The 27,794-nt window shown below is 42.8% G+C and overlaps 1 protein-coding gene and 2 long non-coding RNA genes across 3 annotated transcripts; 2 read left to right on the forward strand and 1 right to left on the reverse strand.

The window, feature by feature from the left end:
• Window positions 1–6,978: 6,978 nt before the first annotated feature.
• LOC115577530 (uncharacterized) lies at window positions 6,979–7,963 on the forward strand. Its single transcript, XR_003983180.1, has 3 exons — window positions 6,979–7,138; window positions 7,444–7,617; window positions 7,923–7,963. It is a non-coding gene; the product is annotated as an uncharacterized LOC115577530 (long non-coding RNA).
• Window positions 7,960–25,635, forward strand: LOC115577522 (NACHT, LRR and PYD domains-containing protein 3-like; the record flags this gene model as incomplete). The annotated part of the gene is made up of 8 exons (XM_030410420.1): window positions 7,960–8,108; window positions 8,771–8,849; window positions 8,989–9,217; window positions 9,538–11,386; window positions 11,482–11,655; window positions 13,690–13,863; window positions 24,907–24,953; window positions 25,076–25,635. Coding segments are annotated over 8 exons (3,261 nt in total), but the record flags the coding sequence as incomplete, so codon positions are not given.
• Window positions 18,773–19,884, reverse strand: LOC115577528 (uncharacterized). The gene is made up of 2 exons (XR_003983178.1): window positions 19,776–19,884; window positions 18,773–19,212 (listed from the first exon to the last, which is right to left on the reverse strand). It is a non-coding gene; the product is annotated as an uncharacterized LOC115577528 (long non-coding RNA).
• Window positions 25,636–27,794: the final 2,159 nt, after the last annotated feature.

Genomic DNA, 27,794 nt, shown 5'->3' on the forward strand with positions numbered 1-27,794 from the left:
GAAAAGGTGAATCTGACTGTTGAAGAGGACGTGCTGCAGTATTAATGGGAAAACACTCACTTTTCCCCAAATGTAATGTATAACCTGAAAAGGTGCCGAAGTTCTCCAGAATACTTAAAAGAAATACTTAAAGCTGAGGCTTCACACAAATATATGATTTTTACTACAATAAACTTTATTTATACAGCAGCTTTAAACACAGAGTTTACAAAGTGCTCTGACAATCAAGCAGAATCAAGAACATTACAGAATAAACACTGAACAGAAAAAGGTGATGCAAATAAAGAGATGAATAAAAGAATGAGATCAATAAAGGACGAGAAGACGACGACATCACATCACAGAAATGAAGAGCAGATTCAAAGATTCAGAGCAGTGTTGGGACCAGCAGATGAAGTCGTTCATTGTGGATTTCAAAATGGACTCTAATACACACATAAAGGAGTTGTTAAGGCTTTGGGTCAGAACGTCTTTCCCCACCACAGTCGTTGAGCCGATGTGATTCTGGTTCCTCTGGTTCACACTCCTCCCTTGATGGAAGGTTAACTCCCTCTCCACTCAGACCATGTGAACACTTCCTGACTGACCTCCTTAGTCCTTGGGAATGAAGTCAGCTCCTCAACCTCCATCCAGACACAGAGATAAGTTACATGACTTCCATCTTTCTGAAACAGACAGTGAGGTCACAGGTAGTTTTTCCCCCAGAAGATATTCTAGCCACTGTTCCCAGTCTCTGATGCATGACACCTTCATCAGTGCCCATCCCTCTGAAAGGGAGACCAGATCAGTCCAGGAGTGCCCCGCCTCCTCTCTGCACCTCCATGACAGTGATAACAGCTGTCCTGCCCCTGACACATTTGTGACGCCCTTCAGCAGCAAAACCTGCCTGAAGGACCAAATTTTAAATCTGCCAAATAAGTCTGACTACCACTTAATGAGCATTGTAATCCAAGGAGTGAACACAAACACTGTTGGACACTCCAGAAATGACTCTATCATTGTAGGTGCCACTCTCTGCATCTCACCCTAACAAACTGATATCACTAACTTTCCTGTTCTCACTAACCCAGAGATTAACTGAGAAACAGGTATTTAGTGAATTCAGTATCATAACTATAGTGTTTATCTGGGTTTTTCTTTTCTTTGTGTAACTTCTGATCTTGATGTTGTGTTTACGATTCTTGCTGAGCCAAGATGGAGACTAAGCCGATGCCCAGCTGGTTACTGAACTGCCCAGATGTTACCAATATTAATGAACTGACAGATGAACTCCTTAAAACTCTGGATTATACAAGTAGATTTGTGCTCTCAGGATCACACAATTATTTTGTGGTCAAAAGAAGTGAAATGCTCAAAGAAAGTGATTCATTTAAGACTGATTCATCAGCTCAGGATGGTGAAGTGATGCTGTGAAGTCTGGAGGTTGTGGGTTCAATTCCTGGGTAGTTCAGCTGATTTTAAACCTGATGTCCACAAGAATAAAAAAGGGACAAACTTATTCAGGCCCACATCTGTTTGTTCAGAATAAAGAGTGGTAAGAATACCCACAATCCTTTGCTGCAGTAAATAAAGAGCTGCCACACAGTTAAAGTCGTCAGTACAACAGCACAACTTCAGCAAACCTGTTTCTTCAACACGTATGAATGTATTGATTTGTTATTGGATCAGCAAACATGAGATCAGATCAGATGAGATGACTGAAAACACGACACACGATCACTGAAATGTTTCTCCTCTGCTAAAGTAGCTGAATATAAAACTCTACTTGTATCATCATCATGTTGTCTCTGTCAGTGCGCTGGTGGAAAGTAATTGAGGACTTTTACTACAATTAGTCATCAAATGAATTTCTGTATTTTTTTTAAATCTACTAATATGTGCCCAGGTGAAATTGCAAACAATTAATATTGTTTTCATGCTATATTAAAAGGAACCAGAACACATGAAGTGACATGTAGTCTGTTGATTTGAGATGTGGACCTCCAGAACCTCGTTAGATTGTCCAGCACACATTTTAGATGCTTCCTGTGGTTGTTAACAATCACTTGTACGGAAGAGGATTAGGGCCACACATGAATTTTTTTTGTAGTTCTGACTTTAAAGTCAGAATTCTGAGATTAAAGTCAGAATTCTGAGAAAAAAGTCAGAATTCTGAGAAAAAAGTCAGAATTCTGAGAAAAAAGTCAGAATTCTGACTTTAATCTCAGAATTCTGAGAAAAAAGTCAGAATTCTGACTTTAATCTCAGAATTCTGAGAAAAAAGTCAGAATTCTGAGAAAAAAGTCAGAATTCTGAGATTAAAGTCAGAATTCTGAGAAAAAAGTCAGAATTCTGACTTTAATCTCAGAATTCTGAGAAAAAAGTCAGAATTCTGACTTTAATCTCAGAATTCTGACTTTTTTCTCAGAATTCTGACTTTAAAGTCAGAACTAAAAAAAAAATTCACATGTGGCCCTAATCCTCTTCCGTACACTTGCAACAATCTGAGAAGGTTTTTTTTTTTTTTTTTTTTTTTACGCCAGCAGAGGACAAACACGAACACCAACATGTTACAAGTCATATCAACAACCAGGAGGCGAAGAGGGAGAGACAACTCCCAGACTCCCTTATAAAATCTCTACATTTAGTGAGTTTTTGAGTTAGGAGACACTTTATAAACTCCGTGAAGCTGTTTGTGACTGATTCTTCATTATTTGGGCCTTCTTGTAAATTCGGCATGTGTTAGCTCGTTGTGGGTCGTGCTGCAGCCCCCTCAGTCTAACAGGAAGACTCCCAGTCAGTCACACGCCTCTCTGGGTGTTTCCTCAGAGTTTAGTTTCACTTTCTCTGACTGGGATGTTGCAGATAGTTTTCTCCGTCTGAACCTCCAGCTGAAGGTAATGTAATGAATCTGACATGTTCGACTCGCTAACACAAGCTCTACTTTTCATTGTTACACCGGAAACAGCACAAAAAGTGAAGTTGGGTTGTTTATTTCTCCAAACTCAAGAGTTTAAACTCGGAGCGTCCGGACACATATCCGCCATTTTGTGTCTGCCTGAATCAGCCTGTGGAGGAGGCCGAGACGAGCCGCCGCTCTCCCGCTGTGTGACGCACTAAACGCGGCTGGAGAGCAGCTGTTGGTGTCGGTGAATAATCTGTGGTTGTCAGAACAGTCCAGGACTGATGAGGAGGCAGTAAGAGCAGTGGTGTAGTGGTCCCTGGAGAAGTGGGTATACTCTCAAGTTTTGCCCTTTTTTAACGCAGCCAAGAAAAACGCCCTGTTTTAGAAACAGTGACATGTAAGACTACTCTATTTAGTTTACCCAAAACTCAATAAGTAGTATTTGTTCATTGTCACATAATCTCTGCTGCTTGATCTCAGGGAGGAAGGATTATGAAATTACTAAACCAGTACTGGACCAAAGACTAGTGAGAAACAACTAGGCATTTTGTGTTAACTATTCCTTATTCCTTAGCTCTCCTTTGTCCTGACTCCTGCACTTCCCTTCCTCATAAACATCCTACATAACGAACTCAATGTTAATAATCCTGAACATGGAAGTGTTGAAATATGTTATGTAAACTTAGAACAAACCTCTACAGCCTTGGTTTTGATTAGGAAACATTCCTTTCTTTTGTTGTTCTTTTTTACTGCTTTTTATTAATTATTTTACATATATTTTGTTGTTCTAATCTGTTTTAACTAATCTTTCATCCTAGCCTTTACTGTACTCTATATTATTTCATTCCTCTTATTATTTAAGATTTTAACAGTTTTATTGCATTTCATTGTCTTCATTTATATTCTTTTTTAGTTTCTGAGAGCAGTAACAGGGATGAGTAGATGTAGGAGATTTTCTTCATTGAAGAGAAGATTTTAAGCTCCAACACATAGCTTTAACTTACGTAAATGAACGCCTATGGCATTAATGCAAGAATATGAATGTACTATTATAAACTTGAATTAGTGCATTAGATTGAAAGCGAGCTTTCTGTTTCCATCCTGTCATAACTCCACTTACATGTCAACTTGTTTTGAAAAAGAAGTCAATCTTCTGCTACCTCTTCCCTTTTGGCATTCCTCACAAGAATAATAATGATCATGTTGAATAATGTAAAAATCAGTGGATGTCTCTAGAAAACTGTCAGTTACCATTAACTTTACCTGGCGTGCATTCACTTTGTTTGCCACCTGGCTTGCTTGATATTAGCTGACATGCCACAAAGCAAGACATAGTTTATTTATTTACAGACAAGATTCCACATGATTAACTAGTTAAATAGCCGTTTCATTCACTGCATGAAAAGTGGGATTTTCATCAGTAAGCGGCACTGCTGGTGTAGAAGTTCAAGTTTACGACTGCACATGGCAGTTTGCAAGCAACACTGAGAACTGCGTGAATTGTCAGAAATTGACGTGTGCCTTGCTTGGATGAACATGACCCCCCTCCCCCTGATTCTAGGGGAGGCTTTAACATGTAAATGGAATGGTGTGAGCTGTAAAAATGCAAATCAGGGTAGCAGGGGGAGATTTACCCCAGGTGAACTTTTTCTAAAAGTTAGGTTATTAACATAATTTTAGGAAAATCTCTGGTATAAATAGATCAGGCTCAGCCTAATTACAGATCCTTTAATTTTAGCTTGAATTGATTTATTTAATGAAAGTATGCTAGATTAATCACTGTGTATGTCATTAGCAATGGCCAGTGTTATGTAAAAAAGATACATTTAGATACAAGATACAATTAGCCTATTTATTTGTTTCTCTCAAGTTAACAAGGTATGTTTGTGTGTATATGTACATATACATTTATAATGACCCAAGGTGACCAATAGTGACAGATCACGAGTTAATTTTCTTGTTTATAAGTAATGGTTTCTGACTGAGGACATTCAAGCCAGGCCACACATCCTCTGGGCAGGTGTGGTTTCACTGCTATTCATATGCAAATTGGAGCCGTTCGCACCTCCGCGAGCTCCACATACGTCATGGTTCGTTTCCGTCAATATGTGGCACAGACGATGCGACGCTCGCAGGCTGTAACCTGTCGTTAACTGCCGAAAATTAGGGAGATTTCCGGGCATTTACGGGGACGAAAATCCCCCTTTTCATACACTGATACCTCTGCTCAGTTCGCTGTCTGCGGCAGCGAATGACGGCAGCTTTCGGGCGGCCGGGACTAGTGGGTTTGGTCAAATGGCTGTGATTGGCTTGATGGCTTTGTCAATCAATCTAACTTGACCAATGGGTTTGAGGTGCGCTCCATTTCAGTACGCTGGTACACCGCGAGGGCGGGCAAAAATGTGGGAGGGATGAAATCACATGTTGTTCACCGGTGTGACACTATTGCGTGCGCATCAAGGGGTATTCAGAAGTGGGTATACGCAATGCTGAATGACAAATAAGTGGACTACACCACTGAGTAAGAGGACATCCAGGAGTCTGAAGCTTTATCTAATTAATACAAATATAACTTCATCACTGAGCAACAGTCAGCAGGAACACGTCGGCTCTCAGTGTTAGTACTTAAAGTGCCCGTTACGTTACTCGAGTATTTCTGCTCCTGATTACTTCTCAGAGGAAGAGATTCTAATTATTACTTTGTAGATAAATGTTTTAAATAAACAACAGATGTCCAGATTGACTCTTTTAGATTAAAAGATATCAGAGAAACGTGTGTGTTGACTCCACCACAGCGTCATGACGTCATCTAGTGGACTGATCCAAGTCCAGCAGCTGATGTTCTGACAGGAGACGTGACGTCAGTCAGAGACGTCATAGCCTCTACAGACAAAACCCACCTGAACACACCTGAGACTTTCATATTTTATAATAACACAACAGGTTATTAGAACAATTTCTGCCTCTTGGTTAAATCAACTTGTCAGTATTTGTTTTTAATCAGTTATTTAACACTCCAAGCTCCACAGAAAGTCTCCACAGTCATGTACAGAAGGAAAGTGACTGTTTTTATACCCTTTAAAATGTGATAATGTTTACGTAGAAATAAATAAATAAAATTCACTTACTATATGACAAAAGTCTTTTATTTTGAAATACAACTCAGACTGATGACATCACTTTCCTTCCTACAGATCAGTGAAGACAGGTCCTGGATCAGTCCACTGTCTCTTTTCTGTCAGAAGACATTTTCACATTTGTCTCCAGATTTCACGTCACTGCTGTGAGCGACTTTATTAGTAGAGAACAGTAAAAAACAGAATACAAATGATTTAATGACATGATTTAGTTTTGGTTTGATGTCCTGTAGCAGCCATTTAGTGAAATATGTATTAATAGAGTCGGTGAGATCTGGAATAATGTGCTCTGAGTTTAAATGTTAGAAGAGGAAGTCGACTTTCAGACATTTTGTCCTTCAAGAGTGTTTCTGACCCAAAGGCTGATTTCAGTTGATGTGCAGATGAATGATTTGTGTTTCCTCTCCAGATGAAAGTGTGTGTGAGATGAGCAGCATGAATCAGTGTGAGGACAGAGAGGAGGGAGGCCCTCCCTCTAAAACCACTGGACCTGGACCTGGACCTGGACCTGAACCTGGACCTGGACCTGAACCTGAACCTGGACCTGGACCTGAGCCCAGCTGTGTGTCCTTCAAGAGTGACCAGTCAGTAGATCGTTACATTCATTTTAAAGGACAACCAGCTCCTGCTGTAAAGAGGTGAGCTGTTAATAACATTAATATGTGACTGATTCATGTTTTAACTGTGGAGAAAGATGTTTTATGAAACCTGATGTTTATTTCCAGCTTCGGTCTTCTTCACTTAAATGTATCTTCTCACTTTTGAAAGCTGCCCAATGGAACCAGTCTTCAACTCTTCATTTTACTTTATTGAATTAGTTTGGTCCAATATTCTCTGAAGGTTTATTCCTGATGTTTTCTACGATTTTATGGACAGAAGCTTCTGTGTCTGAAGACTAGAAAGTGAATCAACATCTCTGGTGGTCTTCTTCTCTGTCCAACAGGAGACCAGCCTCTACTGGACCTGGACCTGAACCTGAACCTGGACCTGGACCTGAACATGGACCTGATTCTGGATCTGGACCTGGACCTGATCCCAGCTGTGTTTCCTTCAAGAGTGACCAGTCAGTAGATCGTTACATTCTTTTTAAAGGACAACAACCTCCTGCTGTAAAGAGGTGAGCTGTTAATAACATTAATATGTGACTGATTCATGTTTTAACTGTGGAGAAAGATGTTTTTTGAAACCTGATGTTTATTTCCAGCTTCGTTCTTCTTCACTTAAATGTATCTTCTCACTTTAGAAAGCTGCCCAATAGAACCAGTCTTCAACTCTTCATTTTACTTTATTGAATTAGTTTGGTCCAATATTCTCTGAAGGTTTATTCCTGATGTTTTCCACTATTTTATGGACAGAAGCTTCTGTGTCTGAAGACTAGAAAGTGAATCAACATCTCTGGTGGTCTTCTTCTCTGTCCAACAGGAGACCAGCCTCTACTGGACCTGGACCTGAACCTGAACCTGGACCTGGACCTGAACATGGACCTGATTCTGGATCTGGACCTGGACCTGATCCCAGCTGTGTTTCCTTCAAGAGTGACCAGTCAGTAGATCGTTACATTCTTTTTAAAGGACAACAACCTCCTGCTGTAAAGAGGTGAGCTGTTAATAACATTAATATGTGACTGATTCATGTTTTAACTGTAGAGAAAGATGTTTTTTGAAACCTGATGTTTATTTCCAGCTTCGTTCTTCTTCACTTAAATGTATCTTCTCACTTTAGAAAGCTGCCCAATAGAACCAGTCTTCAACTCTTCATTTTACTTTATTGAATTAGTTTGGTCCAATATTCTCTGAAGGTTTATTCCTGATGTTTTCTACGATTTTATGGACAGAAGCTTCTGTGTCTGAAGACTAGAAAGTGAATTAACATTTCTGGTGGTCTTCTTCTCTGTCCAACAGGAGACCAGCCTCTACTGGACCTGAACCTGAACCTGGACCTGAACCTGAACCTGGACCTGGACCTGAACATGGACCTGATTCTGGATCTGGACCTGGACCTGATCCCAGCTGTGTTTCCTTCAAGAGTGACCAGTCAGTAGATCGTTACATTCTTTTTAAAGGACAACAACCTCCTGCTGTAAAGAGGTGATGTTTTTTTCAGCACCGTTCCGCAACTGTTAAATCAGCTGCTATAGTTGATCTGAAGTTCACAGACATTCACAGATTTAAATACCTGTTTGCAGCGAGTGTCCATGTTCATGTTTCTCTGATCAGATCCACTGGGATGCTTTTAGATTGGAAGACAGGATTACTGACCTCCAGCTTGCAGAGGAACGCACCATGAAGCCAGTGTTTTCCCGTCACTCTTCTCTGGTGTGTTAGTTTTGCTGCAGCCTCCAGACTGTCCAGTTCCATCCACAACACAGAGCTGGCCTTCCTGTCCAGCTTATTCAGTTTGTTTGTACCACAGCTGTTGATGACACCTCTCCATCCACCACAACACAGCTGACACTGGACCACAGACTGGTAGAACATCCGTAGCAGACGAGTGCAAACATTGAAGGACCTGAGCCTCCTCAGAAAGAACAGCCTGATCTGTCCTTTCCTGTCGAAGGCTTCAGTGTTGTCTGACCAGTTCAGCTTGTTATTCAGTTGCACCCCAACGAAACATGGAGGTGTCAAGCATCTCCACCTCCTCCCCATTTATTACAATAGGGATCTGAGGCTTCTTCCACATGACCTTCAGCTTGTGTTTGTCTCTGAGTGGACAGACACAATGTGACTGATTCTTCATGATTCCTCCACAGAGTCGACCAGGAGAGCTCAGAGGTTCCCAGAGGTCCGTCTGTCCAGCAGCATCAGACACACCTGGACTCCATATTTATGGTCTGTACATGAACAACAACTACTTTTACATCCAGTCTGTTCACAATAATCTCCATGCTGCACTTTACAGACCAGTGGTGAATCTGTCCAACATGGATCTGATGTTAAATGTTGTCATTCACATAATATTCTGTTTCAGCTGCTGGAGGAGAACATTGTCACTTTTGTGAAGAACGAGCTGAAGAAGGTCCAGAAGGTTCTGAGTTCAGATTACCCAGAATGCTCAGAGAGTCAGAGGGAGGATGAGGAGGTGTTGGACGGTGAGGATGAAGAGCGGAGGAGGAGCAGCAGAGAGGCATTTCTGAAGATCACACTTCACTTCCTGAGGAGAATGAAGCAGGAGGAGCTGGCTGACTGTCTGCAGAACAGTAAGAGGATTTCTCTAAAGACTTAACATGATGGATCAATTCAGACAATTTGTCTCAACAGATGGCGGAAAAACATGGAAAACATGTTTATATGTGCTACTTAAGGGGAAGAAAATTGTTGTATTTTCTTTATAGATAACTTGATCTTTTTGTTGTAAGTAAGAGGATTTCTCTAAAGATTTAACATGATGGATCAATGAGATGTTTACTGAACTCTGATGATGATGAATCTGTTTATATATACAATCTTTAGAGGAAGGAAATTGTCTTATTGTCTTTATAAGTAGCTTAATGATCGTGTTTGTTGTGTGTTTATTTAGAAAGTCATTCTGCAGTTTGTCGGCGTAAACTTAAATCTAACCTTCAGAAGAAGTTCCAGTGTGTGTTTGAGGGGATCGCTAAAGCAGGAAACCCAACCCTTCTGAATCAGATCTACACAGAGCTCTACATCACAGAGGGAGGGACTGCAGAGGTCAATGATGAACATGAGGTCAGACAGATTGAAACAGCATCCAGGAAACCACACAGACCAGAAACAACAATCAGACAAGAAGACATCTTTAAAGCCTCACCTGGAAGAGATGAACCAATCAGAACAGTGATGACAAAGGGAGTGGCTGGCATCGGGAAAACAGTCTTAACACAGAAGTTCACTCTGGACTGGGCTGAAGACAAAGCCAACCAGGACATACAGTTCACATTTCCATTCACTTTCAGAGAGCTGAATGTGCTGAAAGAGAAAAAGTTCAGCTTGGTGGAACTTGTTCATCACTTTTTCACTGAAACCAAAGAAATCTGCAGCTTTGAAGAGTTCCAGGTTGTGTTCATCTTTGACGGTCTGGATGAGTGTCGACTTCCTCTGGACTTCCACAACACTGAGATCCTGACTGATGTTAGAGAGTCCACCTCAGTGGATGTGCTGCTGACAAACCTCATAAGGGGGAAACTGCTTCCCTCTGCTCGCCTCTGGATAACCACACGACCTGCAGCAGCCAATCAGATCCCTCCAGGGTGTGTTGACGTGGTGACAGAGGTCAGAGGGTTCACTGACCCACAGAAGGAGGAGTACTTCAGGAAGAGATTCAGAGATGAGGAGCAGGCCAGCAGCATCATCTCCCACATCAAGACATCAAGAAGCCTCCACATCATGTGCCACATCCCAGTCTTCTGCTGGATCACTGCTACAGTTCTGGAGGATGTGTTGAAGACCAGAGAGGGAGGAGAGCTGCCCAAGACCCTGACTGAGATGTACATCCACTTCCTGGTGGTTCAGTCCAAAGTGAAGAAGGTCAAGTATGATGGAGGAGCTGAGACAGATCCACACTGGACTCCAGAGAGCAGGAAGATGATTGAGTCTCTGGGAAAACTGGCTTTTGATCAGCTGCAGAAAGGAAACCTGATCTTCTATGAATCAGACCTGACAGAGTGTGGCATCGATATCAGAGCAGCCTCAGTGTACTCAGGAGTGTTCACACAGATCTTTAAAGAGGAGAGAGGACTGTACCAGGACAAGGTGTTCTGCTTCATCCATCTGAGTGTTCAGGAGTTTCTGGCTGCTCTTCATGTCCATCTGACGTTCATCAACTCTGGAGCCAATCTGCTGGCAGAAGAAAAGCAGTCAACATCCTGGTGGTCTAAACTATTCAGAGACAAATCAACACATCCCATCAACTCCCAGAAGTCTGTAGCAAGAAAAAACTTAGTTGCATTTACACAGTACCTCCAGAGTGCTGTGGACGAGGCCTTACAGAGTCCAAATGGACATCTGGACTTGTTCCTCCGCTTCCTCCTCGGTCTTTCACTGAAGACCAATCAGAATCTCCTCCTAGGTCTGCAGACACAGACAGGAAGTATCTCACAGAACAACCAGAAAACAGTTGAGTACATGAAGAACAAGATCAGTGAGAATCTGTCTGCAGAGAGAAGCATCAGTCTGTTCCACTGTCTGAATGAACTGAACGATCATTCTCTAGTGGAGGAGATCCAACAGTACCTGAGTTCAGGACGTCTCTCCACAGATAAACTGTCTCCTGCTCAGTGGTCAGCTCTGGTCTTCATCTTACTGTCATCAGAAAAAGATCTGGACGTGTTTGACCTGAAGAAATACTCTGCTTCGGAGGAGGCTCTTCTGAGACTGCTGCCAGTGGTCAAAGTCTCCAACAAAGCTCTGTAAGTGTGGAGAAGTTTTTTCATAATGCTGTAAATGTGCTGTTATTCACTCAAGTAGAAATAATGTTCTTTCTTGCTCATTATTCTTTATCCAGACTGAGTGGCTGTAACCTCTCAGAGAGAAGCTGTGAAGCTCTGTCCTCAGTTCTCAGCTCCCAGTCCTCTAGTCTGAGAGAACTGGACCTGAGTAACAACAACCTGCAGGATTCAGGAGTGAAGCTACTTTCTGCTGAACTGAAGAGTCCACACTGTGTCCTTGAAACTCTCAGGTCAGGATTCATTATTTTATTTTATTTTGAATGTGCTGTTATTGACCCAAATAAAAATTAATTTTCTTCATCATTCTTTGTCAAGACTGAGTGTCTGTAACCTCTCAGAGAGAAACCATGCTACTTATTATTGTTTAATGTCTGTTGAATCCAGATTTAGTATTAATGATTTTTCATATCCCTGACATATTCGCGTAAAACAGAAAGAAAGTCTACATGTGCCACAATGATATTATGAATACTGCATCGCCTAATGTCTTCTTCACTGTTCACGCTCCAGACTGAGTAGCTGTGACCTCTCAGAGAGAAGCTGTGAAGCTCTGTCCTCAGTTCTCAGCTCCCAGTCCTCTAGTCTGAGAGAGCTGGACCTGAGTAACAACAATCTGCAGGATTCTGGAATGAAGCATCTGTCTGTTGGACTGGAGAGTCCACAGTGTAAACTTGAAACTCTAAGGTCAGGTAGCTCATAGTTTGTCTCAAATTATTTTTGTTATTTCTTTACCATTTGAATTCAATGTTCTCTCTCTCTCACGTCAGAACTCTTATGTTTTGAAACCATACTACTTATTTTTGTTAAATGTCTGTTCAATCCAGATTTAGTTTTGTTGATTTTTCATATCTCCCAACATATTAGAGTAAAACAGAAAGCAAGGTCACATGTGCTCCAATGGTATCATAAATACTGCATCATCTAATGTCTTTTTTACTGTTCACGCTCCAGGCTAGTTGTCTGTAACCTCTCAGGGAGAAGCTGTGAAGCTCTGTCCTCAGTTCTCAGCTCCCAGTCCTCTAGTCTGAGAGAACTGGACCTGAGTAACAACAACCTGCAGGATTCTGGAGTGAAGCATCTGTCTGTTGGATTGGAGAGTCCACAGTGTAAACTTAAAACTCTAAGGTCAGGTAGTTCACAGTTTGTCTCAAACTACTATTGTTATTTCTTTAACATTTGAATTCAATGTTCTCTCTCTCTGCCTTGTGTTAGAACTATGTTTTGAAACCATACTACTTATTTTTGTTAAATGTCTGTTTATTCCAGATGTCCTTTTGTTGATTATTAATTTCTCTGACATATTAGAGTAAAACAGAAAGCAAGTTCACATGTTCTACAATGATATTATCAATACTGTAAATGTCTTTTTTACTGTTCACGCTCCAGACTGAGTAGCTGTGACCTCTCAGAGAGAAGCTGTGAAGCTCTGTCCTCAGTTCTCAGCTCCCAGTCCTCTAGTCTGAGAGAGCTGGACCTGAGTAACAACAACCTGCAGGATTCTGGAATGAAGCATCTGTCTGTTGGACTGGAGAGTCCACAGTGTAAACTTGAAACTCTAAGGTCAGGTAGCTCATAGTTTGTCTCAAATTATTTTTGTTATTTCTTTAACATTTGAATTCAATGTTCTCTCTCTCTCTCACGTCAGAACTCTTATGTTTTGAAACCATACTACTTATTTTTGTTAAATGTCTGTTCAATCCAGATTTAGTTTTGTTGATTTTTCATATCTCCCAACATATTAGAGTAAAACAGAAAGCAAGGTCACATGTGCTCCAATGGTATCATGAATACTGCATCATCTAATGTCTTTTTTACTGTTCACGCTCCAGGCTAGGTGTCTGTAACTTCTCAGGGAGAAGCTGTGAAGCTCTGTCCTCAGTTCTCAGCTCCCAGTCCTCTAGTTTGAGAGAACTGGACCTGAGTAACAACAACCTGCAGGATTCTGGAGTGAAGCATCTGTCTGTTGGACTGGAGAGTCCACAGTGTAAACTTAAAACTCTAAGGTCAGGTAGTTCATAATTTGTCTCAAACTACTATTGTTATTTCTTTAACATTTGAATTCAATGTTCTCTCTCTCTGCCTTGTGTTAGAACTATGTTTTGAAACAATACTACTTATTTTTGTTAAATGTCTGTTTATTCCAGATGTCCTTTTGTTGATTATTAATTTCTCTGACATATTAGAGTAAAACAGAAAGCAAGTTCACATGTTCTACAATGATATTATCAATACTGTAAATGTCTTTTTTACTGTTCACGCTCCAGACTTGGTGTCTGTAACCTCTCAGAGAGAAGCTGTGAAGCTCTGTCCTCAGTTCTCAGCTCCCAGTCCTCTAGTCTGAGAGAACTGGACCTGAGTAACAACAACCTGCAGGATTCAGGAGTGAAGCTACTTTCTGCTGAACTGAAGAGTCCACACTGTGTCCTTGAAACTCTCAGGTCAGGATTCATTATTTTATGTCATTAGTTCATTTAACTTTACAATTGGAGCAGGTCTTGATCATACTCCTAATATAATTCAGTTTATTTAAGATACCCAACATTTTCCTCATGAGCAAGCAGTTGTTACAGTGGAATGAAAAAAATGACTTTTAACAGGCATAAATCTCAAGCACAACCGGACTAAATAGTGAGACGCCATCTGTCTCAACTGGTTGGGTTGAGACAGACACAGAAGCCCCATTCACACTGCCTCTTCATTTCATCTTACTGTACATGTGAAAGTTACAAAGGTGGAATGGGGGAACAGTTTCATTCCACCTCTGATCCTCCTAAAACTATAATATATATATTAAGATGTATGCTTTCCTCAGGATGAACTGTAATTTCTTTTCTTGCCATCATCAGGTCATCATCTCAATCTGTACAATATGTTTATTCATGGCCAAATATTTGCAAAACTAATGGCCTTTCCATCGACTTCAGTTATATTCAACGTTTAGTGCTGATTATTGAAAACTAAGATAATGAATATGATAAATGTTAAACCCTTAAACGCAGATGTGCACTGAATATCAGGACTCTCAGCTGATCTGCGATGTGTGTTGTTTTGTGTGTCTGCAGGCTGTCAGGCTGTCTGATCACAGAGGAAGGCTGTACTTCTCTGGCCTCAGCTCTGGACTCCAACCCCTCCCATCTGAGAGAGCTGGACCTGAGCTACAATCATCCAGGAGACTCAGGAGTGAAGCAGCTTTCTGCTCGACTGAAGGATCCAGGCTGGAGACTGGACACTCTCAGGTATGTAGAGTCCTGCTGCAGCCACAGACAGTCAGTAGCCACATTCACACTGCACTCTGCCAGTTCTCCGCCTCTGTGTGAATTTTTCGGAGGCGGTGAGGGGTGAAATTTCGCTCCGACGCTGAACCGCCTCTGGAAGTAGTATCAGGGGCGCTTTATTGGTGAACTGAACCAGTGTGAATGAATAAGCCAGCTGTGCATATCGAGGGCGTGTCGGTCTGACAGTCTGATAACAACACAGGTCCTTCACTCAACTCAGTAAAGAGAAATGTCCCACAAACCAAAGTTACACAACAAAACAAAAGCTGAGCAAGAAAATACAGCAGATCCACGTGACTTCAGTGAAACAGCCTCTGTCCCCGTTAGTGAGTCAGTGTGGAGTTTACTGATGGAAATTATTTACTTAAGCAAGTGAGATCCTGACCCACCAAACATCCTTGAGAGTGACAACGTAATGCTATGCTAGCAAGATTCAAAGTCAATAACATTGCATACGGTTGACAAACAGTAAATATAATTTGACAGTATGCTAGCTAACACGATTAGCTAACTAACCAGTCATGTCATTGTCCCCAAATCAATAGCAAGATTTTCACGAACAAATGAACGGCCGTGTGTAACATTACTGTGGCCGCAGCCTGAAGCAGAGAGCTGAACAGTGAACGGGATATGGGATTATTCGCGTATCAGTAAGTTTAAAGGGGAGGTGTACTTTCTGCAGCTTGTGTGTTACAGTCGCCACCCTGTGGTGTTCAGAGGATACTGAAGGACTGATACACTGAACTCAGTGCTGGAAATAAAATATTCAGATTTGGTACGCCAGCTAGTGCATTAATTTACAGTGATGAACAGTCAAATTGACTGGAACTACTTAGTAGGTGTCCATATATCAGGGGTTAATTGACACCCTGCAGCCAATCAGAATCGAGTATTCCCCCAGACCATGGTATAAATGATTATAAACTAATCGTGGGTTTAGATTGACAATGAAAACGGGGAAACACCTTAAAAACACACAGACGTCATCATTATGATGTGTAGGTCACGCCTCTATAGGAGCTGCAGCGTCGGCTTTCTGTGTGAATTACACGTCAGTTTGTAATCAAGGCGGAGCTGCTTCACTCTGTGTGAGCGACCAACGGCAGAGAATTGGTGAACCGCTGCTGCGTTTGGGTAGTTATCATTATAACAGCCTGCAGGGGCAGGAAAGTTTCAGTGTTTTGCACCACCAGCTAAATCAAATGAGAGAAGAAGACATTCAGTGATGAATCATCTGCTCCATTGATTAACATGATATGTGACCTGTGCAGAGCTGCAGCTCTCTACAGTAGTTGGTGGACCTCTGGTTTAATGCTGTTGTAATTTACTTCAGCCTGGCTCGTAGCTGCTGACTCAGTTTCACTCTCAGCTGTTCTGGAGTCTGTTAAAGTGCAGCTGGTGGAAATCCAATGTTTCCTAAATTTGCTGCTTCAAAATAAAAGCTTTCAAATAACTACATAAGGCAGGACCTTCATTTTGAAAGATTTATAGGAAGTGTTGAATGCAGGAAGATGGCGTGACAACGTTGCATGAATGGACTTTTAATTTCTCTTCTGTGGCAGCAAACAACACATGGTTTCAGTCACTAACTGAGTCTATCCACACACTTTATGTCCGACTAGTTATAGAGCTGCAACTAACAACTATTTTCATAACCCATTAATCACATAAAATCACAAAAGCAGATGTTTCTTTTTTTACATGTCCAGCATTTTATTAAAAGAATAAAACATTGCTCTTAAATTTTCCTCTTTAGTCTTGTTCAGTTCACTTTCAAACAACTTACAAATTGTAAAAGCAACATAAATGTATTAGAGGTGATGAAATGTCTCCATTATAAGATGCATCACGATGCAGAGACGGAGCATCATCAAGAGTCTGCAGCTCATGTTGATTGTTGATTGTTCGGCCCCAGTGTTGTATCTTAAAGCTGCCATGTGAAAACTAGATTATTGCAGACAAACGTGAAAGACGCTGCAGATGGATACAGGTTTGATTGAAGAGATGCAGCTTTTATTTTGTAGACTGCTGTAGTCTGATTATTGGAAGGACTTTCAGAATAAAACATCATTAAGGTTTAGAGCCCGACAGATAAAGGATTTTTAAGGCCGATACCGATACAAATATTTGGTGATTTAAATATCCGATATTCCAATATATCGGCCAACATATATATATTTATATTTTTAAAAAATCCAGAAACACGTCACAAAACATAAACAGATTTCAGTAACATTAGTTATTTGTAGTCACTTATGAGTCTTCACTGAAATAATATGATAATGCAGTTTAAAAATAAACTTGTTTGTTTTATTGTCACAACAGAACAGAGGACCATCAAAATATATTATAGGGTTTGTGACGTTGTAGAGCAGGGTGGCCACAGTGTTTTAACTTGTGAGCTACTTTCAAAATGACCAGGTCGAAATGATCTACCTATATAAAAAATACTAAACATCTCTTTATTTATACATACACTGAGTATACTTTATATAACACAATGCATAACTGATATTGAGAGGGTAATGTAACCCTTGGTGCTGCACATAAACATTGACAGCAGTAATGCACATAGGTGACCAACAGCCGTCAATACTGCACAGTTTACACACCAGGAGCTGCTGCTGGTTTTCTCCTCAAAGTCTTTGAATGACTGAAATCCTCTCACCACATGTGTTCTTTCATGAGCAGTAATGTTAACAGCTCCTCTTTTACAGTCATATCTGTAAACATCATCTGAATAAAAATGCACATCAGGGCTGTATCGCTGGTGTCTGTAGACTCTATGCTATGCTAACAGCTGATCGACAAGGCTAATGGCTAATCAGCGGAGAGTCAGTGTCGTACTTTTTAATGGTTCGAAAGTGCCTCTCAACATTCTCCTCCTTCGGAATAGCGATGGTAGTTTGACAAATGCACATTTTTTTTATATCCCTTCTTTTGTTGATATCAGTTCAAGCCGCTAACCAGGACACTTAGCTCGCTTGTGTTTTGCAGTAGCTAGCTCATTTGCATATACATAGTGACCCATGATGCGTGACCCTACAAGAAGAGATCTCAGATTGGCCGTCCTGTACGTCAATCAGGTGGCAAAGACTCGACCTGTTGTAGAGCTCCCTCTGGTGGATGTTAACACTCATTACATGGTTGGAGGGTGTTTCATCCGTTTATATTTTATTTTTCAAATATTAATTTATCTGCCATTATAAATGCCGAAACCGATAGTTTGGAAAATGCCCAATATCGGCCGATAATATCTGCCCGCTGATAAATTGGTCAGGCTCTATTGAGGATGACGAACAAGGAGATGCATCGAGAATCATCGACAGCTGAATCGTAATGGAATCTTGAGGCCACTGAAGATTCACGCCTCCAAACTGTTTGTTACATGAAGTTAGATATAGTTTGTTTTCTAAAGTGCACATAGCACTCCTTCATCCTCCACCATTGATAGTGGCCTCATGTGTGTTAGCATCATACTGAGTATACCATCAGTCAGAACAGCTGCTGGCTGTGGTGTCACGGGGCGTCCTTCCTCACAACGTAGTCATCATATCCCTTACACAACAAAAACATATTTCTCAATATATTATCTGACAGGATATTTCATGTGTATTCATATATTGTGAAATTTAGATATTAATATACCATAGCATATTATATAATAATATATTATATATATGTAATTCATATATTGCAATTTATGGGAAAATACTGCAATTATTGCCGTTTCCACATATTGAATAAATACATAGTTATACTATATAATATATTGTTATATATATTGAAATATGTCCCAAATTAGATATGAGATTATATATTGGAAGAGACATCGTAAATATATTTAAATATATATGTACAATTATATGAGATAATATACCTCAATGTACAAGATAATATAATCAGATCTATATGGGAACATGTCTTAAATGTGTTGAAAAATATATTGATTTACATTAAATATATACATAATTATATTATATACTTTATACATGGTAAATATGAAATAATCTCATGTACAATGTCTATCATATATTTTAAAATGAAAATAATATATTGAATAATACATCAATATAGTTTACATTAACTGAATGAAGTTTATTTCAAAAGCAGCAGCTGAAAGGACATTTACTCGAGAACACACAGAATATCATATCATAGTTCCAGGCAATAAAATCATTTTTTTTTAAACATATTATATTTTTATGATATCCAATCGATGGCAACACAACAATAAATGAACAAAAACACTTCCAATAACATTTGCAATAGGACAACTGTCCATTATAATAAAACAGTCATCAGTGGAAAAAACAGGACAACAGTCCTTTAGTGCAGTGTCATGGACACATGCTAACATCAAGACCCGCTCTGATTGGCCAGCCTTGGCCAGTCCTTCACAGTTGTCCTTGGACTTTTTCTTCTCCTAGTGTCTTAACTCACAGATCCTTTTGTTTATGGCCGTCCGTATGTCTGGAATCTTCTTCCCTGGGTGTTGTTGAACAACTGCATCTGAAAAAGATAATAAAGTAAGAGAGACATCCACAATGTTAGCCTCTGATTGTTGCAAAAGTAAAGATGAGGTGGATACCAATACTGGTAATATTTTTCTTGTATGCCGAGTCCTCGCTCCTCAGTCGGTTACCTGTAAATAGTTCAGTCTGAAATCAGAACTGGCTTCTCAAGGAACCAAAGTTCTCCAAGGGGCTTTTAGAGCGAGGAGGTTATACTACTGTATCCACTTTAAGTTTTCCAGGAACCATTGTGGTCAGTGAGAGCAGCTGTACTTTGCTATAGCCAAGCGTCTGCCTATGGGAGGTGAATTGGTGCTGGGATTTTAAAGGTACTGCAGGGGATCCATTTTAATGCTGATAAGATATTTGATGGATTCTAACTAGACAGAGAAATTGCTTTATATCTAAAAGAATATCAAAGCTGTTAAAGCTTTTTATTCATCCATCTGTTTTGCTATTAGTTGTGTACATTTCAGTCCTAAGGTGTTTGTTACCCTTTACCATTTACAGTAACTTAAGCAAAATATATGAATCCATTAAACATTTTTTTTACTGTGTTACTGAGTAAAGCTTTAAGCTTCTTGGGGTCCAGAGGCTGCGTCTCTCTGCAGATGGACCGACCTTGTTGACCCCTCCTGTCAGGTTGGACTTCAGTAGGACATCAGTGCTGAACAGGCCCAGCAGAAGGGTGCGGGCCTTTCCCTTCACTGTGGGTTGTGCTTTTGCAGTCTCCCAACAATGAGCAGACACTCCGGTGGAGTCTCATTCCCTAGTTGTACCTAATTAATTGTAAGAAGGAAAGAAACACAGGAATAAAAACAAAGAAAATCACCAATGACAGAATGTTTTATGTTATTAATCGATCATTTCAAAAATGTACTTACTGATGTTGGTTTGGGAGATGAGAGGTTAAGGAGGTGGTTATTGTAGAGCAACACTGGCCTCATATTCACTTTCACCTTCATAGCCTGAGCTCTCTGTGACCTTATCTGAAATGAGAGTCTTCACAGCTGCAAAGAGTGATGGAATTTCTGGAAAATATGGCCCACTGAATTTACCACAACAGGACTCCAAACAAGTTGTAAACACACAACATGTAAACAAAAATAAACAAAATACACCTGCGCTCATTTTTGGTGTCTCAAAGTGTAACAAAATGTGTGAGGAGTTCTGAAGTAGCTAGCTAGCTAACAGCTGTTAGTCACTTGAGTCCTGCCTTGTTAGCTAACGCTAACGTTAGCTGGCTAGCTTGAAGTTCGAATGAAGGACTCATGTGACTGATGTTCGCTAGCCAGCTAACGTTAGCGGCCGTTAGTGCGCTAGCTAACGGTCACTATCGATAGCTAGCGCGCTAACGGCCACTAACGTGGCTAACGTTAGCGAACGTTAGCTAACAGCAGTTAGTCACGCGAGTCCTGCTTCATTTGAACTTTTAGCTAGCTAGCTAACGTTAGCTAACATGTCTGGAGACATGTGAACCACAGACAGACAGAAAGAAAGACAGATTCCTGGCTTCATAGTCAGATGTTCCTCTGGTCACATCTGGACACATCATGTTCACCACAGCAGATTTCAGACTGAGACATTTTCTGTCATTGTTTCTGCTTTTAATGGCATCAAACATGACATGAAGTTCTCCTCACAGTAACTATTACTGCTGTAATATACATCAGATATCAATCCAGCACCAAACTATAGTCACATGAACATGTCAACACATGAAACCATGAAACTGTTTCTATCACAAACAGGTTCAGTGACACTTGTGAGGTTCTGGAGGGAAACAGTCTGGGAGTCTCTGTCACTTGGTTTTGTGGCAGAGGTCGGGAACCAACGTCCAATGTTTTCTGATTGATTTATTATGTATAAATTGTATTTGTTTCTTTACTCAGTAAAACATCCATCCATCCATCCATCCATTTTCATCCGCTTATCCGGGGCCGGGTCGCGGGGGCAGCTGCCTGAGCAGGGACACCCAGACTTCCCTCTCCCCGGATACTGCCTCCAGCTCTTCCGGGAGGACCCCAAGGCGTTCCCAGGCCAGCTGGACGACATAGTCACACCAGCGTGTCCTGGGTCTTCCTCGGGGTCTCCTCCCGGAGGGACATGCCAGGAACACCTCCCGAGGGAGGCGTCCTGGGGGCATCCGAAACAGATGCCCGAGCCACCTCAGCTGGCTCCTCTCGATGTGGAGGAGCAGCGGCTCTACTCTGAGCTCCTCCCGGGTGACAGAGCTCTTCACCCTATCTCTAAGGGAGCGCCCTGCCACCCTGCGGAGGAAACTCATTTCGGCCGCTTGTATCCGGGATCTTATTCTTTCGGTCATGACCCAAAGTTCATGGCCATAGGTGAGGGTCGGAACGTAGATTGACTGGTAAATCGAGAGCTTCGCCTTTCGGCTCAGCTCTCTCTTCACCACGACGGACCGATACAAAGACCGCATTACTGCGGCCGCTGCACCGATCCGTCTGTCAATCTCACGCTCCATCCTTCCCTCACTTGTGAACAAGACCCCAAGATACTTAAACTCCTCCACTTGAGGCAGGAACTCTCCTCCCACCTGGAGGGAGCAGGCCACCTTTTTCCGGTCGAGAACCATGGCCTCGGATTTGGAGGTGCTGATTCTCATCCCAGCCGCTTCGCACTCGGCTGCAAACCGCCCCAGGACATGCTGGAGGTCCCGGCTCGAAGGAGCCAACAAGACCACATCATCCGCGAAAAGCAGAGATGAGATCTATTGGCTCCCGAACCAGATCCCCTCCGGCCCGTGGCTGCGCCTAGAAATTCTGTCCATAAAAGTAATGAACAGAACCGGTGACAAAGGGCAGCCCTGCCGGAGTCCAACATGTACTGGGAACAGGTCTGACTTACTGCCGGCAATGCGAACCAAGCTCCTGCTCCGGCAGTACAGGGACCGTGCAGCCCTTAACAGAGGGCCCCCGACCCCGTACTCCCGGAGCACCCCCCACACTATGCTACGAGGGACACGGTCGAATGCCTTCTCCAAGTCCACAAAACACATGTGGACTGGTTGGGCAAACTCCCATGAACCCTCGAGCACCCTGCGGAGGGTATAGAGCTGGTCCAGTGTTCCACGGCCAGGACGAAAACCGCATTGTTCCTCCAGGATCCGAGGTTCGACTATTGGCCAAATTCTCCTCTCCAGTACCCTGGAATAGACTTTCCCGGGGAGGCTGAGGAGTGTGATCCCCCGATAGTTGGAACACACCCTCCGGTCCCCCTTTTTAAATAGGGGGACCACCACCCCGGTCTGCCAGTCCAGAGGCACTGTCCCCGACTGCCACGCGATGCTGCAGAGACGTGTCAGCCAAGACAGCCCCACAACATCCAGAGACTTGAGGTACTCAGGGCGGATCTCATCCACCCCCGGTGCTTTGCCACTGAGAAGCTTACGGACTACGTCAGTGACTTCGGCTTGGGTGATGGATGGGTCTAACCTCTGAGTCCCCAGCCTCTGCTTCCTCTATGGAAGGCGTGTCAGTGGGATTGAGGAGATCCTCGAAGTATTCCTTCCACCGCCCGACGATGTCCCCAGTCGAGGTCAACAGCTCCCCACCTCCACTGTAAACAGTGTTGGTGGAGGACTGCTTCCCCCTCCTGAGGCGCCGGATGGTTTGCCAGAATTTCTTCGAGGCCGACCGGTAGTCCTCCTCCATGGCCTCCCCGAACTCTTCCCAGACCCGAGTTTTTGCTTCCGAGACTGCCCGTGCTGCCGCACGCTTGGCCTGCCGGTACCCGTCAGCTGCCTCAGGAGTCCCCCGGGCCAGCCAGGCCCGGTAGGACTCCTTCTTCAGCTTGACAGCAACCCTTAATTCCGGGGTCCACCACCGGGTTCGGGGATTGCCGCCGCGACAGGCACCGGAGACCTTACGGCCACAGCTCCGGACAGCCGCGTCAACAATGGAGGTGGAGAACATGGTCCATTCGGACTCAATGTCCCCAGCCTCCCTCGGGATCTGGTCAAAGCTCTCCCGGAGGTGGGAGTTAAAGATCTCCCTGGCAGAGGGTTCTGCCAGACGTTCCCAGCAGACCCTCACGATACGTTTGGGCCTGCCAGGTCTGTCCAGCTTCCTCCCCCGCCAGCGGATCCAACTCACCACCAGGTGGTGATCAGTTGACAGCTCAGCCCCTCTCTTCACCCGAGTGTCCAAGACATACGGCCGGAGGTCAGATGACACGACCACAAAGTCGATCATTGATCTCCGGCCTAGGGTGTCCTGGTGCCACGTGCACATATGGACACCCTTATGCTTGAACATGGTGTTTGTTATGGACAAACTGTGACTAGCACAGAAGTCCAGTAACAAAACACCACTCGGGTTCAGATCGGGGAGGCCGTTCCTCCCAATCACACCCCTCCAGGTAACACTGTCATCGCCCACGTGGGCGTTGAAGTCCCCCAGGAGAACGACGGAGTCCCTGGTTGGAGCACTCTCCAGTACCCCTCCCAGGGACTCCAAGAAGGCCGGGTACTCTGCACCGCTGTTCGGCCCATAAGCCGAGACAACGGTGAGAGTCCTATCCCCGACCCGAAGGCGCAGGGAAACGACCCTCTCGTTCACCGGGGAGAACTCCAACAAATGGCGGCTGAGCTGGGGGGCTATAAGCAAGCCCAAACCAGCTCGCCGCCTCTCGCCGCGGGCAACTCCAGAGTAGAAGAGAGTCCAGCCTCTCTCAAGGAGTTGGGTTCCAGAGCCCAGGCTGTGCGTGGAGGTGAGCCCGACTATTTCTAGCCGGTACCGCTCAACCTCCCGCACCAGCTCAGGCTCTTTCCCCCCCAGTGAGGTGACATCACCATCCGGGGATTGGGCCGCCGGGGCCCCCGCCCACGACCGCCACCCATATCCCTCTGCACCGGCCCCTTCTGAACCCTCCCGCGAGTGGTGAGCCCACGGGAGGGCGGGCCCACGTTGCTCGTTCGGGCTGCGCCCGGCCGGGTCCCGTGGGCAGAGACCCGGCCACCAGGCGCTCGCCTGCGAGCCCCAACCCCAGGCCTGGCTCCAGGGTGGGGCCCCGGTGACGCCGATCCGGGCGACGTGCACGTCCTTGGTCTTCTTGTTTTCATCAGGGGCGAGTGAACCGATCTTAGTCTGACCCGTCACCTAGGACCTGTTTGCCTTGGGAGACCCTACCAGGGGCATTAAGCCACTGACAACATAGCTCCTAGGATCATTCGGGTGCTCAAACCCCTCCACCGCGATAAGGTGCCGGTTCAAGGAGGAGCAGAAACACAGCAAGTACAAAACTGTGCAGCTGAGATTCAGAAAAGCCCTCCAAGCTTCAAACAGGAATCGGACCTCAAAAGTTCTGACATCCAAATCCAAAAGTCCTATAATATAGAAACATAAGCACAAGTTGACATTGGATCAAACAGCAAGCGTAAGGTCGCCCACAGGAAACAGCAACAACATCCAATAAAATAAAGGTGAAGTGATAAATCCAACAGGAGGTTTGTGTGTGTTCTCAGATGTTGAGGTCCTCTTTCACACACACCAACATCCTGTGGCTCACTCTCAGTGTGTGAGGAGAGTGGCAGAGGTGAAGAGGTTCAGGGAGAACAGGGAGAAGCAGCCTGATGGACAGATTGTGTTTCTGTGTATGAGAGTCATGTCATGTCCATGTTTGCATGCTGAAAGAGGATGTGCTGCTCTGACCCCCCTCCTCCTTTCAGGGTGGAGCCTGCTGGAGTCCGATGGTTGACACCAGGTCTGAGGAGATGTGAGTGTCTTTTTACTGTCATGAAAACACTGTGACATCACTCATTCACATCTGTGATGTCATCATCACACTGATGACACATTAATAACTGCAGCTGTGTTGTGTCTTTTTCTCTCCATCAGATTCCTGTGAGCTCACAGTCGACACAAACACAGTCGACAGAGAGATCAAACTGTCTGACAACAACAGGAAGATGACATGTGTGAAGGAGGATCAGTCATATCCTGATCATCCAGAGAGGTTTGAGTCCTCATGGTGGCCTCAGCTGCTGTGTAGAACTGGTCTGACTGGTCGCTGTTACTGGGAGGTCGAGTGGAGAGGAAGTGTTTCTATATCAGTGAGTTACAGAAGAATCAGAAGGAAAGGAGACAGTAATGACTGTTTGTTTGGATACAATGATCAGTCCTGGAGTCTGGAGTGCTTTGATGGTGGTTACTCTGTCAGGCACAATAAGAGACAAACAGACATCTCCTCCTCTTCCCCCTCCTCCTCCTCCTCCTCCTCCTCCTCCTCCTCCTCCTCCTCTGGTAGAGTAGCAGTGTATGTGGACTGTCCTGCTGGCACTCTGTCCTTCTACAGAGTCTCCTCTGACTCACTGATCCACCTCCACACCTTCAACACCACATTCACTGAACCTCTTTATCCTGGATTTGGGTTCATCTGGTTCAGTTCTGGTTCCTCCTCAGTGAGTCTGTGTGGTGTTTAGTGTGCAGAGTCTCCTCATGTCACAGAAACATTGTCAGTGCTGAACAGTTGAGTCTGTACAGGATCACAGTCACATCAATCTTTCAGCTTCTCGTCATAAATTCATCAGTCAACTTTGTACAAAATGATTCAAACTGATTGAAAAGATTCTTCATTTACATTTTAAACTTCTTCCATTAAATTGTGTAAATTGTGTTGACTTGTACTTTCTGTCATGTGTTGTTTTGAATTCTGGCTCTTGTTCCAATAAAATCCACAACTATTAGTGAAATGTAAGAAACAGAAAAAATTGACTCGTCTGCAGCTTTAATTGTAAAGAATCATTGTGAACAAAGTTGTGAATGGACAGTAAAATCTGATCAAATGTACTCGACACTCCACCTGAAACACTCTGACTTGTTTCATGTGTTTCTAATGATGAAACTAAAAGTTTGATGGTGTTGGTTAACACATGTAATTATGTCCGTAGTGACGTGATAAACTGCACAACATCTGTTCATTTCTGTCTGATTATTATATGAGAAGAAAACACATTTGAATAACAATCATTGTGTTTCTCTCAGTGTTTTGTGGCTGTTGAAGTCCGGCTGTATTTTCAGGACGTTTGTTGGATTTGAATCTGGTCCGTGAAACTAAACAGCTGTGAGAAAAGTCTTTCTCTGTCTGAGCCGGTTGGCTGAAGATGTTTGGAAGTCTGAGAGCCGGATGAAATACTGAAACACTGTCAGAGATCACAAACTAAACTGTCCTGATGAAGTTTTTAAACAAGTGCTGAAGAGATTTGAGCTCATGTTTGATGCTTCTGAACGTTGATGCTCAGAGCAAAGAGTCCAAAACTTGTACAAATTGTTCCTTTTTGTTTCAATCTGACTGTTTGTGAAACAATCAGCTGACAAGTTTATAATCAGACTGAAAGATGTCGCACAGCATCACTGAAATGTTTCTCCTCTGCTAAAGTAGCTCAATATAAGAAAATCAAATATTTACAATATTAATGAGGTAATAAGACAATTTTTTTCCCAACAGAACACTGTTTGAAGCCAGAGAGGTGGCAGGGTCCGCCACATATAAACACAGTGAAACAGTATAAAGTTTGTTTATTTAGTTTGTTGATCAGCTGATGAAGATCTTTGTCTGCTCGTTGTTGTTTCTTCCACTAAACTACAAACTGCTCCTTTAAACTTTCTTTCCTGGCATCAGAAATCGAGTGAAGAACAAAAACTTTGACTTGATTGTAGAAAATATCTGAAACAAGTATTATTCTGTGTGATTGCAGCACAGCGAGCACAACTTAAACTCCTCTTTTTATTTTATTATTCTGACTTGTTTCAGGATAAAAGACTTTTTTAAAACAGATTTTTAATATTCTTAAAGCTTAAACATGTTTTCTTTTAGAGAAGGAACAAATAAATAATAAAACCAAAACAGAATGAGTGTAAAAGTTTGCTGAGACATGAATTGATGCTGAAATGAAAGCAGGTGGCAGCACAGAATCAGTGGGACTCAGAGATCTTCTGTCCTGACGACTCTCATCAATCTGTATGTGACTCATTTGTTTAACACTCACATTCAATCATTCATTTTCTCTTCAGTTCTTTTGTTAAACGTTTTAAGTTCTCACCAAATATGTTCAATGCTTCAACATGTGTGTGAATCAATAAGTCATGTAGTGATTATGGGTCGTTCCAACCAGCCAACTCACCCACAATCCAGAACTTTTCCCGCTTCTCCAGAACAGTTCATGTAGAAACTTAAATGAACTGAATGTGATCGTGCAGCTGAACTCCAAATACTTTTTAACTTGTGGATTTTTGAACTTTGACTCTTCAAACTCAATTTCAGGATTTTGGTGAATTTGAGACAAAACAACTATTTGGATTTTACAAGTTGTCATGAATTGAACAAAAGTTTCAACACAAATGTCTTTAAAAAGAATGTGTGACATGAGCTGGCAGGTCCTGGGTCAGTCGGTGTGGAGCGACCCGTATCTACAGAACATCTAAATATCTTATTTTACTCTGTCGTTTACTGATGTTCTGAAAATAACACATGTCATACTTTCCATACGACTTCAGTTTTTATATTTCAACACTTTCACCTGAAAAACATTCAAAGACGTAAAATCAAACGTCCCTG

This window comes from Sparus aurata, unplaced genomic scaffold (genome assembly GCF_900880675.1).
Source record: "Sparus aurata unplaced genomic scaffold, fSpaAur1.1, whole genome shotgun sequence".
NCBI lineage: Eukaryota > Metazoa > Chordata > Actinopteri > Spariformes > Sparidae > Sparus > Sparus aurata.